We start from the raw sequence: 15,459 nt of genomic DNA on the forward strand, positions 1-15,459 counted from the left end.
ACCTGAGGCCACTAATCTAAAGCCAGTGTGATATTTACAGTGTGCTTCACACATATTCCAAGTCCTGTCCTTCTACTTCATAGGTGTCAAAGTCAAGGTCCGGGGGTCAAAACCGGCCCTCCACATCAATTTTTTTCCAGCCGCGAAAGCAAATCAAACTTGTGAAATTCCACGATGCTTGCTAATATATATACAGTAAAGTCTCGTTATATCGAAATGGGATATATCGATAGTCCCGGTTATATCGATACTATTTATATATATATATATATATATATATAGTATAGTCTCGTTATATCGATAGTACTGCTTATTACGATACTATTTCTATGAACGCAAGGAGAAAATTTACATGCCGCAGGATCGGATATATCGATAGTCCGGTTATATCGACATTTTTCCGACTCCAGAGAATATCGATATAACGAGACTTTACTGTATATATACAGAGAGAGCGAGAGAGAGAATTAGGTAGTTAACAGCTCTGTGATTTGCTGTCCATGAGGACTCATGCCACTCATTTGTCTGTACACGGGTAATAAATGCGCAACAGGAGGTATGTCAAGACGCAACATGCTCCACCTGCTGCGTCCATCATGATGATGATGATATTTGTGATCTATAGGCAAGGGAATGAGACAAAAGTAGTGTCTAGATTTGAAGCAGGAATGGAGAAGCCCTTTCGCCCCACTCCCAAACGATTCACAACTCAAGAGTTCAACATTTCCTGATATAAAAATTAAGAAAAGAAAATTTGAACATTATAGGTTAACAAGATAGGAAAATCGAACAAACAACTGAAGCTCTGAAATAAATGTGGGCTAAATATTGTGCCATAGGGGTTCCCCATTACTACTTCACACTAAAAAATGAATTACAAAAAATAACATACAGCATTAATATGAGGTATTACCGCACAATCAAAGTTACACGGTACCCAACAAAATACAGTGATACCTTGGCTTACGAACTTAATAGGTTCCCAGACAGAGTGCGTAAGGCGAAAAGTGTGTATCCCAAAAATTAATTTCCCATAGGAAACCATTAAAATGATAATATTCTTTTCCCAGGTCCCCATAAAACATTTTCTACTTTCTACCTTTCTAAGCCTTAAAACTACACAAAATATACCTTATTTTATGTATAATAAATGTGGTATGGTATTATAATTAAAGAAATAAACTGTACAGTATAATAAAGTCGTTTTATTTACCTTCGTGATGGTCGTTGAGGGCGGCCCGGTAGTCGAGTGGTTAGCACACCGGCTTCACAGTGCAGAGGTCGCCGGTTCGCGTCCCGGTCCGGCCTCCCTGTGTGGAGTTTGCATGTTCTCCCCGGACCCGCGTGGGTCTTCTCCGGGTCCTCCGGTTTCCTCCCACACTCCAAAAACGTGCATGGCAGGCAGATTGACCACTCCAAATTGTCCCTAGGTGTGAGTGTGAGAATGACTGTTGTATGTCTTTGTGTGCCCTGCGATTGGCTGGCAACCAATTCGGGGTGTCCCCCGCCTCGTGCCCGAAGACAGCTGAGATAGGCTCCAGCAACCCCCGCGACCCTAATGAGGAATAAGCGGTACGGAAAATGAGATGAGATGAGATGGTCGTTGATGGCTTGATAGAATGGAGTGGCCGGTTTCATCAGCATTAAACACTTAATGAGGAACGTAGCCTTCTTCTTTCACCATCTTGAGGAATGAGCCCTTGTAGGTGCTTTCTCTGTGATAATTTTACCTAGTTCCTCATCAATTGTGTTCTGTTTAGCTGGGTTGATAGTTTTTTGCATCAAGTGTACAGATGGCTTGTGCGGGTTATTTGTAGAGCCTGATTGATGGGAATTTTAACCTTGCAGTCTACACTCTGCCTTTGAACTATCAGTTGAAACAAGTCTAAATTTCACAGTTTTCTATCCATCTTGTCACTCTCTGTCGTTTGCCTGTCTCTAATGTTTAAACCACCTCCCCTCACTGCTGCTTTCTTGACCAATCACATGGCTTTAACCGAAGACTCGGGGCGGGTAATAGAGGACAAAAAAAATGTCGGCAGCCATTTTCTTTTTTGGAGAATGGCTTCACTCTCTCTCTGTCTGACCCCCTCCCCCTTTTTCTTTTAGGAGAACGGGCTCGTGTGCGAACGACACATCACTCTTTGTTGCAGCTCCGTGTGTATCCCGAAAAATAGTTCATATGCCAAAGTAAAAGTTTCATTAATTTAACATTCGTAAACCGAAAAGTTCATAAGCCAAGGCCACTGTATAACACATTGCCTCCTACTGGCGTGGAGTGCAGATAGAGATGGCACTTTGAGTAAATTGGTGGTTCTCAAAATGGGGTTTGAGACGCCGGTGGGTTCGCAGAGTGGAAATTGATGGTCTGCAAATTTGTGTGTATCCGCATACGCGCACACACTCACCAGAGTGATATCCAGACTGAGGCTATGTTTAAATGGAGCGAGTATTGTCAATATATTACACAAATGGAAGAAATGTCAAGATTCATCACTCAGATTGGTCATCAGCGACTGGTCTCACCGCCTCTGGTTCTAATTGCTCCCCATTGAGAGGGGGACTCCCGCTTCTTTGCGGCGCCTGAACCGACTCATGAATTTGGCCCAACGATGGATCAAAGTCACAAACCAGCTCGGAATCCTCAGTTTGAGCGATGCTGCAGTCAAAGGTAAAGTCCGATTGGTCCTCGGTGAACGTGGGGCTCTCCTGGAGTTCTGCCTCGCCCGAGACAATCTGGTCTGACACGGCGACGGGCATATCCGGGTACGCCACATCGGTCTGGTCCCCCACCTGGTCCGGGGGTCTGGGTTCCCGTGGCAACGAGAGCCCTCGGTGGCGGATGCACAGCTTGTGGAGCTCAGTGACTTCGGAGATACTGCTGGTGTTGCCGCTGTCACGGAAACTGGCCAGTGGGGGGCGCACTTTAACCCCCGTCACCGTCACCGAGCCTTCGATGGCCTTACGTAACTGTGTAGGGGTTTTAGTCACATGACAACAAGGCTGAAGCACAAACATAACAATAAGATGGCCGATTTTGAGCATGATTACCTCTTTTAGAAACATCCACTGATTTAGTTTTTGACTGAGTGTGGAGAGTGTCAACATTATTTTTTTCTTGCCAATCTGCAAAATGGTCTTGACTGAAAATTTAAAATGTAATTTCTGGATTTATCCCTTTTTGATCAAAGTCAGCAAATTCCCGATTATGTGTACAAATGGCGATCTGCCCCTCCACAGAGGGTAGCCTGATGAGATTGCTCGGGCATCTGATTAGGATGCCTCCGAGACGCCTCCCTGGTGAGGTATTCTGGGCATGCCCCATAGGCAGAAGACCCCGGGGACGACCCAGGACACGCTGGGGAGACTATGTCACCCAGCTGGCCTAGGAACGCCCTAGCATCCACCAGGAAGAGCTGGAAGAAGTGGCTCGGGAGCGTCAAGACTGGGCTGCTGCCTTTGCAACCCGACCTCGGATAAGCGGCAGACAATGAATGGATGGATGGAAGGATGACAATCTGCCAATCATACATGTTAAATCTCTTAAATATTAATGACTGCAAATCATATATCTAATTTTTTTTAATGTATGGGGCTTTTGACAATGTATCATTACGGCAGTGCTCTTGACTGGTTCAGGTCCTATTTAGCTGACAGGACTTTTTCTGTTCGCCTTGGCTGCTGTGAGTCATATACTGGCCCTCTATCATGTGTGGTGTTCCACAAGGCTCAATTTTGGGGCCTCTTCTGTTCTTATTAAACCTGCTCCCCTTGGGTTCCATCTGAAGGAAACATGTTATTTCCTTCCACTGCTATGCTGATGACTGTCAGATCTATGTCCCACCGAGATAAAACGACACTTTCTCTTTAGAGCCACTTTTATCTTGCCTGGAGGCAATCAAAACCTGGATGGCACAACATTTCTGGAACTTCAATGAAAAGAAGACAGATGTTTGATCCCATTGGCCCGTGTGCGTCGCATCCTGTAGACTTGGTCCCATGGTGAGGTTTGTGACTGTTTTACTGCTTGTACAGTCTATGATATTTGTCCAGGTAAAGCAGTTTGTCTGCAGCTTTGTCTGTTTGAAAGTGCTCTATAAATACAGTTAAGTTGAGATGTGTAATAATTTGGGGCTGTTATCCAATGATGCGGAGTGCGATGAATGATTTCCCCCCCCCACCCCCTCCCCAATTATTTTAGAAGTCCATCATCAGCCACTGATTGTAAAGGTTAACCCAGTTCAGTTTTCACGTCAGTGTGGGGTCCCTTACATGACAAAAGTCAGTTTAGATATTACAAATCATTCTGTGTGTCCCTAACCAACGACGGACACAAACAAACCTCTTTGAGAGAGACGACACCGACCAGACGGCCCATGCTGGTCACGTAGGCATGATCCAGACCCAGAAGGGAGAAGATAGTGTGGGTCTGCGGGATGTGCAAGATACAAGAATGACATTTGACAACGTAGCAAGTTGAGTCCCACAGCAGGTTGGTTGCTTGCACCTTATGAAGCGAGGTTTGCTCCACTAACTGGAATGGAGCGGGGTCGATCTTGGAGTTCTTAAAATCCAGCGGCTCGTCCAGCTGTTGTTCTTCCCACTCGGTGATCTAAAGCCAAATGGGACACCCATCTACTTATTCTACGACGAAGACGACTATTGTCGATAATAGATTTGGCTTCTTTCTTCTTCTGTGGTTCTCACCTCAGTTGGGCTCATACAATCTTCTACTTCAGTCGAATCCTATAATGGGAGAAAAAAATAGACATACAGCATTTTGTTCAGCCTTCTGTCTACTTCGGGTGTAATTTCAATGTCAACCAGTAGATGGTGGCAGATTGTTTGCTACCATGTATAAAGAAGAAAGAAAACAAGAAGTACAGGGTGACCCAAAAAGATGCGTACCCATGAAAATTTCAATTGTGGCTTTGATTAAAAAGCTATTTATTTTCAAATTACAACCACACATTATCCAGTTTATGGAAGACCATTCACCAGAGTTTCAGGTATTTCTGTCAATTTTTAGTCAATATATGGCTTTATCAAGATGTGTTCCAAATGTCCACCATTTCGTTGCAAGCAAACCTGTACTCGTCTGACAAAGTTGTCAATCACTTTTACACACTCCTCTTTCGGGAGAAAACATTGCTGCAGTGAGGGACTCAGTAGGACGCATCTTTTTGGGTCACCCTCCCGATCGAGGTTGTAATTTGAAATAAATAGCTTTTTAATCAAAACCAAAATTGAAATTTTCATGGGAGGCATCTTTTTGGGTCACCCTGTATTTTGGTTTTGTTCTTAACTCATTCACTGCCAGACATGCAAAAATGTGTCTACTCCAGTGCCAGGGTTTTTTCATTTCCACTCAAATTCCAGGACCCACTGAATATTGAGTTTTAGGACTACATAAATATTAAATGCAGCGTAAGAAACCCTAGACTCTCTTCTTTCATCAGAAAGAAATAGTTAATTCCTAAATCATATGGGTCTGGAGTTATCTGAGCTTGAAGTGGGGGCGGCTGTACAAAAGGCAAATGCTGGCCCCTCATGAAAGGGAAAAAAAATTGTCAAAGGTCTGACCAGCGCTTTATCGCCACCCCCTGTAAGAAAATACAAAACCTGAACAAATTTGGGAATGGCACTCCACACCATATTTTCATTTCCTGAATAAACATTCCAAAATGGCAGCGAATGAGTTGAGATCACCTAATGTCAAATACCTTTTATGCCTACAGAAAATGACAACTGTCACAACCGGAATATAGAAAATACACCTCAATAAGGAAGATAAATGTGGGTGGAGGATGCAAAACATCATGAATTATCTTTTTTTCCCAGTAATGTCAAAGTTAAGTGAATATTTTACAAGATCGCCAAATGGAGTGAATCTAAATGCAGACTGGCCTTACGATTGGTTGGCAAGTTGGCAATAAAAAATGATTGGAATGAGCAGACACAACACACACACAGGCACACACACTTTGCTCAGGCGCCACAAGTTATTTGGTCCTGGCGAGACAACGGTTACCAGGCAACAAGAAGAGCCAGTCTTACCGTCATGGAGATGCGCACGCGCTTGGGCTGCCTTCTTTCGCATGGAGCCACCGCACATGGACTCTTCCCAACGGGAGCGTAGGACCAAAGGAGAGTGGACAAAGTCAATGTGAGTGACCACCCGCCCAACAAACAAAAAAGGAAAGAAAGGCCAGAGGTGTGCAGGATGCTGCTTGAATAAAACCAACAAAGCTTCCAGGCCCAGTTTTCAAATTAAAGCTTTCTAATGTAGTAATGTAATGTGTTTAGATTTTCAAGCTAACAGTTATGATTTAAAAGTAGGTGAGGTTTCAAAGTCGGGTTATGTTTGACATTAGGCGTAAGGTTACAACAGAGGTTTTCAAATGAGGATTTCAAACAAGGGTTAGGGATTCAAAACAGGGTTTGAAACTGGGGTTAGCATTTCAAATGAATGTTTTTAACAAGGGTTAGGGTTTCCAAGAAAGGCTTCAAATGAGAATCAGAGTCACAAATTACGGTTTAAAGTATGGAGTCGAGTTTCAAAGTAAGATCAGAGTTTCAACATGAAATATCAAAGTGAGAGTTTCAGGTTTTGAAAGGGTTTGAAAATAAGGTTAAGATTTCAAAGTAAGGTGTTGAATGAAGTAGGACTGCGGTGTCAAACTCATTTTTTGCCACATTGTAGTTACGGTTTCCTCTTGGGGGCCGTTAGGAATTTGGGGAAGCCATTAAAATGCTTTATCTCCTCCACATATTGCATAAAGAACGCACAACAAATTAACTAGTTTTTAAATCTGAAGTCAAGAATAATGACTGTTATTGTGGTTTACATATGAAGATTTGACATTTTTGTTCGGACTTTAGAGAGCATCATGGCACTTGATATGCTTGATTTGCTTTCGCCGGCTGAATAAAATGATGTGGTGGGCGAGATTTGGCTCCGAGGCCTTGACTTTGACACCTGTGAAGTAGGGTTTCAAATAAGAGTTAAGGTTCTGAAATCGGGTTAGGATGTCAAACCGCGATCTACTTTTATGTACATGTTATCAATTAATGAGTAACAAATGAAATACGGTGACTGTTTGCTGTCACCTGTGGCATCTCCTGGTCTTGCCCAACACTGGACGGCGCCTGAGAGCCTTCCAGGAGTTAAAAAAAAGACACACATTCATATTTCCGACTTTACTTGAATCGTATGGAAGCTCAACGATGACGTACTGGCGGGAGTGTGGGCGTCGCCGGCGCTTTTGAGGGCCGACTTGAGAGGACGGTGAAGGGTGGAACCGCCGAAGGAGGACGACTCCTCTGTGGAGATCTGTATGCAAGACAATTAACAAAAGGGAGACGCACACGTGCATGACACGCACATGCACAGCGAACAACAAACGACATGCAACGGACAGCCAATAAAGGAGACAGCACAGGTAAGGGCACAGAAAGACACACACAAGACAAACGAGTTTGTTAATGGTAAAACTGTGACGACATTTCAACTGTTTGCAAAAGGCAAGAAATGCTTCAAGAGACTGTGGCGCTTAAGTGGTACACTGGGAACTGGGGCCTGAGTGCTGATTAACTCATTCACTGCCAGACATGTACAAAAATGTGTCCACTCCAGTGCCAGGGTTTTTGTCATTGTCACTCGAATTCTAGAACTCACAGAATATTGAGTTTAAGTACTACATAAACATTCAAAGCAGCTTAAGAAACCTTAGATTCTCTTCTTTCATCAGAAAAAAAGTGTTAATTCCTAAATTATATGGGTCTGGAATTATAGGAGCTCAAAATGAGGGCGGCTATTCAAAATACAATGGAAAACATACATATTGGTTTATATAGCGCTGAAGCCGGAACAAAGCAATAACATGGAAAAAAAGGGACATGTTGCCCACTTGTAGAAAAGAAAAAAACATTGCTAGAGGCCATGGCCAGAGGCTCTTTATCGGCACCCAAACAAACAAAAAAAAAAAAACAACAAAATTGTGAATGGCGCTCTACCGTCATATTTTCAATTCCCGAATAATAGATTTGTTAATGGCAGTGAATAAACCATTTAATGTATGTATGTATGTATGTATGTATGTATGTATGTATGTATGTATGTATGTATGTATGTATGTATGTATGTATGTATGTATGTATGTATGTATGTATGTATGTATGTATGTATGTACGTACATACATACGTATGTACGTATGTATGTACACACGCACAAACAATTGTTGTTTTTTGTTAATGGGTATGCATTTTTCGCCATTCCCCCAAATAATTTATGTCTTTCTTTCTTTATGTATTTATTTTTTGCCTTTCATAAGTGTGTTTTTTTTTTTCGTTTCAGCTGTCCTTTCCCTCCTGTGGGGGGGTTTTAATATCAGGGGATGTCTTTCAGGTGTGTCACCTGCAGGATGGTGAATCTTGAGCGTGTTATAAATAAATTGAACTTAATTTAGGTGATTAAATCGGTCCGTAAAGCAAAGGAGGGAAATGAACAGAATTATTCGATCATTTTATATGTTAAACACAAAAATAGCACTCTGTGATATTCTAATTTGCCCAAAACAAACTAAAATAGTTCATTGAATAGAAAAAAAGAAACTTTTTTGCCATTTCAACATAGTGCCGTTCCTTCTGGTGTGCGCAGCTTGGCCACGTGGTTTGTTGAGAAATGTCGCTAAATCAACTTCCAGGACAGACAAAAATAATAAGTGGCTCTGCATTTTTTTAATAAAATTGTAGATGATGATTTCATTTCAATCTCCGAACTGATATTGTGCTCCTATTGTACGTGTACGTGAGCGACAGCCACACCGATAAAGGTGATCCGTTTGCTGGTGATAATCATGCTCAGAAGATTTTCATCTGTAGTTTGAAAGCACTTACCACCACTGTGTGGCACAAACTCCATCTGTGCCTTTACCTCCTGCCACATGCGACTCACATGCTGCACCCTGAGTGGACTTCCCAACCGAGCCGAGAGACGGGCTCCGGCCCGGACCCGCCCTCACTCACGAACCCCCGCCCCGGATTCCTCCACACCTCTTGGGAGCTCACCAGGAAGCGAACCCCTTGATGAGCGTTGCTGTGGCGCGGGGACGCGGGGGCACTGTCGCTGGTCAAGCTGGTGAGGCTGGTCAGGTTCTCGTCGGCGTCGCTGTCCCGGATCAGCTGGCGCAGGTGGGTCAGGCGGCGCTGGCGACTCAGTTGCAGCGAGAGCAGAGACTGTAGCTGAAGCTTCTCGATGGAGCCCAGGAGGATCATGGAGTCTGGAGGAAATTGGGCAAAAGGACATCACCAGGATTTTAAGACTTTTGAAATTATTAACTCATTCACTGCCAGACAATGTGTAAAAAGTGTCCAGTCCAGTGCCAAGGTTTTTGTCATTGTCACTCAAATTCCAGGACGCACAGAAGATTGAGTTTTAGGACTACATCAACATTCAATGCGGTGTAAGAAACCCTAGACTCTCTTCTTTCATCAGAAAAAAATTGTTAATTCCTAAATTATATGGGTCTGGAGTTATCTGAGCTTGAAATTTGGGCAGATGTACAAAATACAATACAATACAATACATATTGATTGATATAGTACTTTAACAACAGCTCAAGCTGGAACAAAGCGCTAACATAGAAAAAAGGGAAATGCTGCCCCCATGTGAAAAAGAAGAAACATTGCCAGAGGTCATGGCCATCGTTTTATCGGTACTTGAGAATGAGAAAAAACAAAAACAAAACCCGAACAAATTCGGGAATGGCACTCTGTCATATTTTCAATTCCCAAATAAATTTGTGAATGGCAGTGAATGAGTTAATACAGTTCATTTGTATTTTGTTTTCATTTTCAGAGCAAATTTGTTTTTATATGTGTTAATTGTGTTGAAAAAGCTATGTTTTAATGCTGCCTTCTTTTCTACTTTTATTATTAGCTTTAGTAGTATTAAAAAATCAGTGTCTACTGAATGTGCTGGGTCATCGTGTGACTTTCCTACAGTGCAAAAAGGGGCCACATTCTAGCTGTCAGGTTGGACATCAGAAAAAGAAAATAATCCACCACGTGCGGTTGTCAAACAACGCCACCAACGACTCGTGCTGTGTCAGCTGAGCGAGTTCCTTGATCCTTGTTTTAACTGTGGATGTTTTAAAGCAGGGGTCCCCAACCCCCGGACCGGTATCAGTTCGTGGGTCATTTGGTACCGGGCCGCGAAGAAAGAATAAATAATTGACATAATTTCCGTTTTATTTATTATCTGAGTCCGAACCATGTGTTATTTTGAAAAATGAAAAGTCACTGCTTGCAGCGCATTTTCGTGACGAGGAATGGATCGCAAAGCTAGCTTACTTGTGCAACACATTCAACCTGCTCAATGAACTCAATCTGTCAATTGACAGAAAAATGACAACTGTCTTCAAGTTGTCTGACAATGTAGCTGCATTTAAAGCCAAACTGAATTTGTGGGGACGGTGCGTGAATAGCAGTGTATTTGACATGCTTCAAACATTGGCATACTTCCCAGCCACAAAAGACCCACGAAATGACAAGGAATGGATCCGCAACGCATTTGCCAACAAACCAGGTGAATCTAGCATGCCTGTGAGTGAAGAAGAACAACTGCTGGAGTTCGCAAATGATGGCGGATTTAAAAGTATATTTGAGACCACAACTCTGCCGATGTTCTGGATTAAAGTGATGGCAGAATACCCCGAGATTGCCACAGCAGCACTGAAAACCCTGTTGCAGCAGTGACGTGCAGTCAGTGGAGGCAGGGGAGGCAGTGCCTCACATGTCATCATGGAAAGCTGTCATGGAAATATCAAATGAAAAAATAAATTAAACAGTTATATGTATTTAGTGATTTGTACTTTAAAGTTCTTGTCCATTTAACTTCACCGTTTTAGGATTTTTTTCTAAATCGCTGAATTTTGATATTTACCGTTCAAATACTAAGTAGAGACGAGCAGTGAGGCACCAGCCGGCTGATCCTCACTATGGATTGCGCAATCACTATGCTTACTGTGCTGGCTTGCTCTGCAGTGAGACCGCATTGCTGTCCTTCTGCATATCGCTATTAAAGCGTTCAAACACGTTTAGGATATGAACTAAATTTCTACAGTTTAGCTGGTGTATATAATGTATAGTCATTGTACATTATAAACACTGTACTCCAGTGTTTATTTTGTTTTATTTTTATCAAAACGCTGTGCGTAGGTGAGGCACACAGTTCTCCCGCCTCATGACAGGCAGGGGGCGCTTGTGATTCCAGAGATACTTCTTACTCCACGTCTGCAGAATAATAGAATTAGAGACAGAAAGCTACAGTAAACAGTTAGCAAGTAAAGTGCAACCCTGCAGTCATTTTTTCGTGTTGCTTGGCCTCACTTTCAGAATGGAGGATTACATATCTGAATTGAAAGAATTTTCTAAACTGGACTTTCAATCGAAGCAGGAGGTAATAATTAAAGGAAGACCAACACCGGAGCTAAAAGGTTTGCTTCAGACAACGGGACACAATAATATCTCTTTTCAGGCGGACTGGTACACACGAAAAGGCTGGCTGTGTGGATGTCCAGCAAGAAACCGCCTTTTCTGCTTTTCCTGCCTTCTGTTCTCAATTTGTGACAATGTCTGGACTCAAATGGGATATTGTGACCTGAAAATTTTACAACGGAGCCTCATCAAAAATGAGCGAAGACTCAACATCAGCATCCACAATGCCAAGGTAAAGGAGAACCGGGAGATTTTAAAAGATCTCATCAATGCCACCTGCTTCCTTGCCAAACAACAGCTGGCATTTCGTGGAAATGATGAAAGTAAGGGCTCTGCTCATCGTGGCAACTATGTTGAACTATTACATGCTTTCGCTCAGAAAGATGACAGGCTAGCGAGTCATTTTGGGACATCCACTATATTTTCTAGCCTGGGAAACAGAATACAGAACGATTTAATTGAAGCAGTTGGTGATGTTATTAGAAATGACATTAAAAAGGAGATCGGTGCAGCCCCATTTGTTGCTGGAGAAATAGACGAGATTGTCATTCTCAGCACTGAAAGCATACAGTCGGAACAGGACTGATCAAGGACGATTTTCTTCACTGGCAGTGATCTCCGTTGAGACAGAGAGACTTTTAAAACTGAAGAAAGATAAGGAAGGCTTCGACAAAGAAGTTATCAATGCCTTTCTTCAGAAGGAGCGGCGCATGGACTAAAGGTAACACGATAAAAACGTTTTTTTTTTTAATTATTTTTTTCTGTGCTACAGTTTGTATATATAAAAAATGCTCACATGAAATTTTAAACAAAATGTGTTAACTGTTGCCAATCAAATGGTGAATAAACTACTCTGTAGAGTTCATATGTTTGTACATCTGACTATGATGACGTCAGTGCCTCACCAGCCATGAACCTCACCGCACGTCACTGTGTTGCAGTTTCCGACATCTTATTTGTGTGAAGTGGGGTTTTCTGCAGTGACAGCAACAAAAACAAAACTACGGAGTAGAATGGACATAAGCAAGACACTTGGGGTGTTTTTCATGCGCTTTGCACTTGTTTTTGTGGTGTATCTTATTTTGAAGGCGCGTTTAAACATTACCACGGTGACCATTGAGCGTTAAGAGGCAGAGACGATGTTACATATGTGGTTGTTGGCGCGATGTTACCAGGACTCTGCTAATAAAGTTGGATACAAATACACAATGGATTCACGTTTACTATTATATTTAAAAGAAATAAAAAACAGTTTCCATAACAGTCGTATCATTTTATTTTGTTATATTTATCCGCCGGTCCGTGAAAATATTGTGTGACATTAAACCGGTCCGTGGCGAAAAAAGGTTGCGCACACCTGTTTTAAATCAAATCAGCAGTCATTCATGCATCTGAATTTTAATACTTAACTCTCTGCTCAAAACTGCACGTTATTTTTATTCAGCAAATTTTCTTTTCTTATAACACAATGTTAGTTGTTTTTTGTTCCGTGTGGCGTTTGACAAAATCATAACTGAGACATGTTATTAAACTTAAATGGGAAAAAATGATATATGTCTTTGAAAAGCCATACCTCGAGATTCCACCAAGGCGAGTGTCTTGAGCTGACCGGTTAGCAGCATCTCCTGCAGCTCTCGATAGGATGACGTGAGGGTGATGAAGCGCACGTCACGCACCATAATGTCCTCCACACGGATATTATACTTCCTGCAACACGGAGGGTCAGCGACGATGTTATAATACTGGGAAATTGAAAAGCTCACAAAAAAAGAGATGGATTTTTATATCCATCTATCCCCATCCACCCAAATCCGTCCATCCATCCACCAAATCCATCCAAATCCGCCCACCCAAATCCACCCACCCACCCATCCAAATCAGTCCATCCATCCACCGAAATCCATCCATCAATCCACCCAAATCCATCCTTTCATCCGTACATCGATCCACCCAAATCCATCCGTCCACCCACCCAAATCAATCCATCCATCCATCAATATCCATCTATCCACTCAGGTCCATCCACCCACCCATATCCATCCATCCAAATCCATCTATCCACTCAAGTCCATCCACCCACCCATCCACCCATCCATCCATCCAACCAACCAAATCCATCCATCCACCCAAATCCATCCATCCATTCATTCATCCAATCATCCATCCACCCAAATCCCTCCTTCCATCCATCCACCCACCCAAATCCATCCATCAATCTATCCACCCAAATCCATCCATCCATCCATCCATCTGAATCCATCCATCCATCCATCCATCCATCCATCCATCCATCCATCCATCCATCCACCCAAATCCATTCATGCATATCCATACATACATACACCCAAATCCATCTATCCATCCACCCGCCCATCTATCCATTTCTTATATATTGCTTATAAAACAGACCATACATGGACAAATTAGGTTTCTGCCCAACTGCAGTGATGCAAGCAATGACTTGAGATAACTTTTAGTGGCATTAATTGACCTTCTTTGAAATCTCACAAAACATTAGAAAAGCAGATCGTATGAGCAACTTGGCCTTAAAACTCACTCGTGATGGCCCATTCCCAACTCGGGAAGGTAGGGCAGCTTCTTGATGCGGATGATGGAGTCATACAAAGAAGGCTGCAGCGCCTGTGCCACGGCATTGGCCAGGATGACCGCGATCATCACGGGAAGAATGTGCGAGATCTGACCAGTCAGCTCGAAGACAATGACTGCGGTGGACACGGTGTGTGTGACAGCGCCGGATAGAGCTGCAGCGCCTGTCGTAGAAGCGGGAAAAACAAAATTGAAAAGTTTGTAAAATATCCTAAATAGTGAGTTAAATATACTGTACATTAGAATCCCCAAATGTACACCTCAGCCATGTAATTTAGAGTTAGCTTAATGCTAATATACAAGATGAACTACAATCGACAGGCTAATGGACGCTAAAGGTTCAATAAATCTAAAAAAAAAAATGCTCTTTGAAAGGTGGCTGCACATCTAGCAACAAGTCAAGAATTGACTGCCTTATTTTTCAGGAGTAGCAAACTGTCAGCGACTGGTTTTGCCACAATTCAAATTTGGAAAATTCATATAAACTACGGCCCGCGGGCCACATACGGCCCGTTAGGCTTTTTAATCCGGCCCGCCGAACTTGCCCAAAGTATAGTAAAAACAGTGTCTGAAACTCATGAGAAAAAGTTAGCAGACAACAGGGCAGGTAAGTGAAAAGTTGCCTGACCCATTTTTCACAACTTAAAAAACAATGAAACAACAAATCACATTAAAAACATTGTCACAAAGTAAAGTTTTTTTAAAATCAAGAATGTACCTACTACAAATGCTACCGTGCTTAATTTACGGTAAATGTGCATGGCTGTAGATTTTGCTGTAGTAGTCGATTGTCATTGTGGTGCACAATGCAACGTTTGCATTGCTTCCTACGAACCACTAAGCCCCTTTCATAAGTCTCACGTACACTTTACAGTCACGGTTTAATGTAAATTTACGTTTTGTAGCGTCACATATGTTGTTAGCTTCTTTTGAATCTTTCTTCTGGGCTGAGGTTCTGTGCATCTATTTTGGAAAATGTCATGCAATTGCACGACTTTATAGGTAGGTATAGGTAGGTAGCCTACGTCTGTGTGCTCGGCGAAGGTACACGTGTACTGTTTGCGCATGAAGGCGAGAGCGTCAGTGGAGAGTTTGTTGAGCGCGCGGTCAGGACAAACCATCTATGATTTGGCAGAATTTAACACAAGTAGGAATTATTGAGCTTGAATATTTCGTTGTGGAATCATATGTTTTGAATGTTGAAAGTGATTCCATTTTTCAATAAATGTTGATTTCTTTAACTTTGCCCCTTCAATGAAAACGTATTAAAAACAGACGCAATCTTGATAAATCACAGTGCATATGTTATTTTAATCTATTTCCATTTCCTCCTCCAAGTATCTGCGAAATAG

At 42.3% G+C, this 15,459-nt stretch overlaps 1 protein-coding gene across 5 annotated transcripts in view; it reads right to left on the reverse strand.

Moving 5' to 3' along the window:
* Positions 1–261: 261 nt before the first annotated feature.
* Positions 262–15,459, reverse strand: part of clcn2a (chloride voltage-gated channel 2a) — an 83,373-nt gene continuing 68,175 nt past the window's right edge. For 3 of the 5 annotated variants that reach the window (XM_089007581.1, XM_089007577.1, XM_089007582.1), the window contains 10 exons: positions 14,058–14,271; positions 13,074–13,207; positions 9,056–9,282; positions 7,237–7,333; positions 7,111–7,157; positions 6,058–6,120; positions 4,708–4,746; positions 4,508–4,612; positions 4,343–4,429; positions 262–2,970 (listed from right to left, as the gene is read on the reverse strand). In XM_089007581.1, coding sequence (XP_088863707.1) covers positions 2,494–2,970; positions 4,343–4,429; positions 4,508–4,612; positions 4,708–4,746; positions 6,058–6,120; positions 7,111–7,157; positions 7,237–7,333; positions 9,056–9,282; positions 13,074–13,207; positions 14,058–14,271 — 1,490 coding nt within the window. In that variant the 3' untranslated portion in view covers positions 262–2,493. Of the gene's footprint in view, positions 2,971–4,342; positions 4,430–4,507; positions 4,613–4,707; positions 4,747–6,057; positions 6,121–7,110; positions 7,158–7,204; positions 7,334–9,055; positions 9,283–13,073; positions 13,208–14,057; positions 14,272–15,459 lie in introns of all 5 variants that reach the window. The other 2 variants (XM_089007578.1, XM_089007579.1) reach the window with 2 other exon arrangements.

This window comes from Hippocampus bargibanti, linkage group LG11 (assembly GCF_051943395.1).
Source record: "Hippocampus bargibanti isolate YZ-2025 linkage group LG11, ASM5194339v1, whole genome shotgun sequence".
NCBI classification, from domain to species: Eukaryota; Metazoa; Chordata; class Actinopteri; order Syngnathiformes; family Syngnathidae; genus Hippocampus; species Hippocampus bargibanti.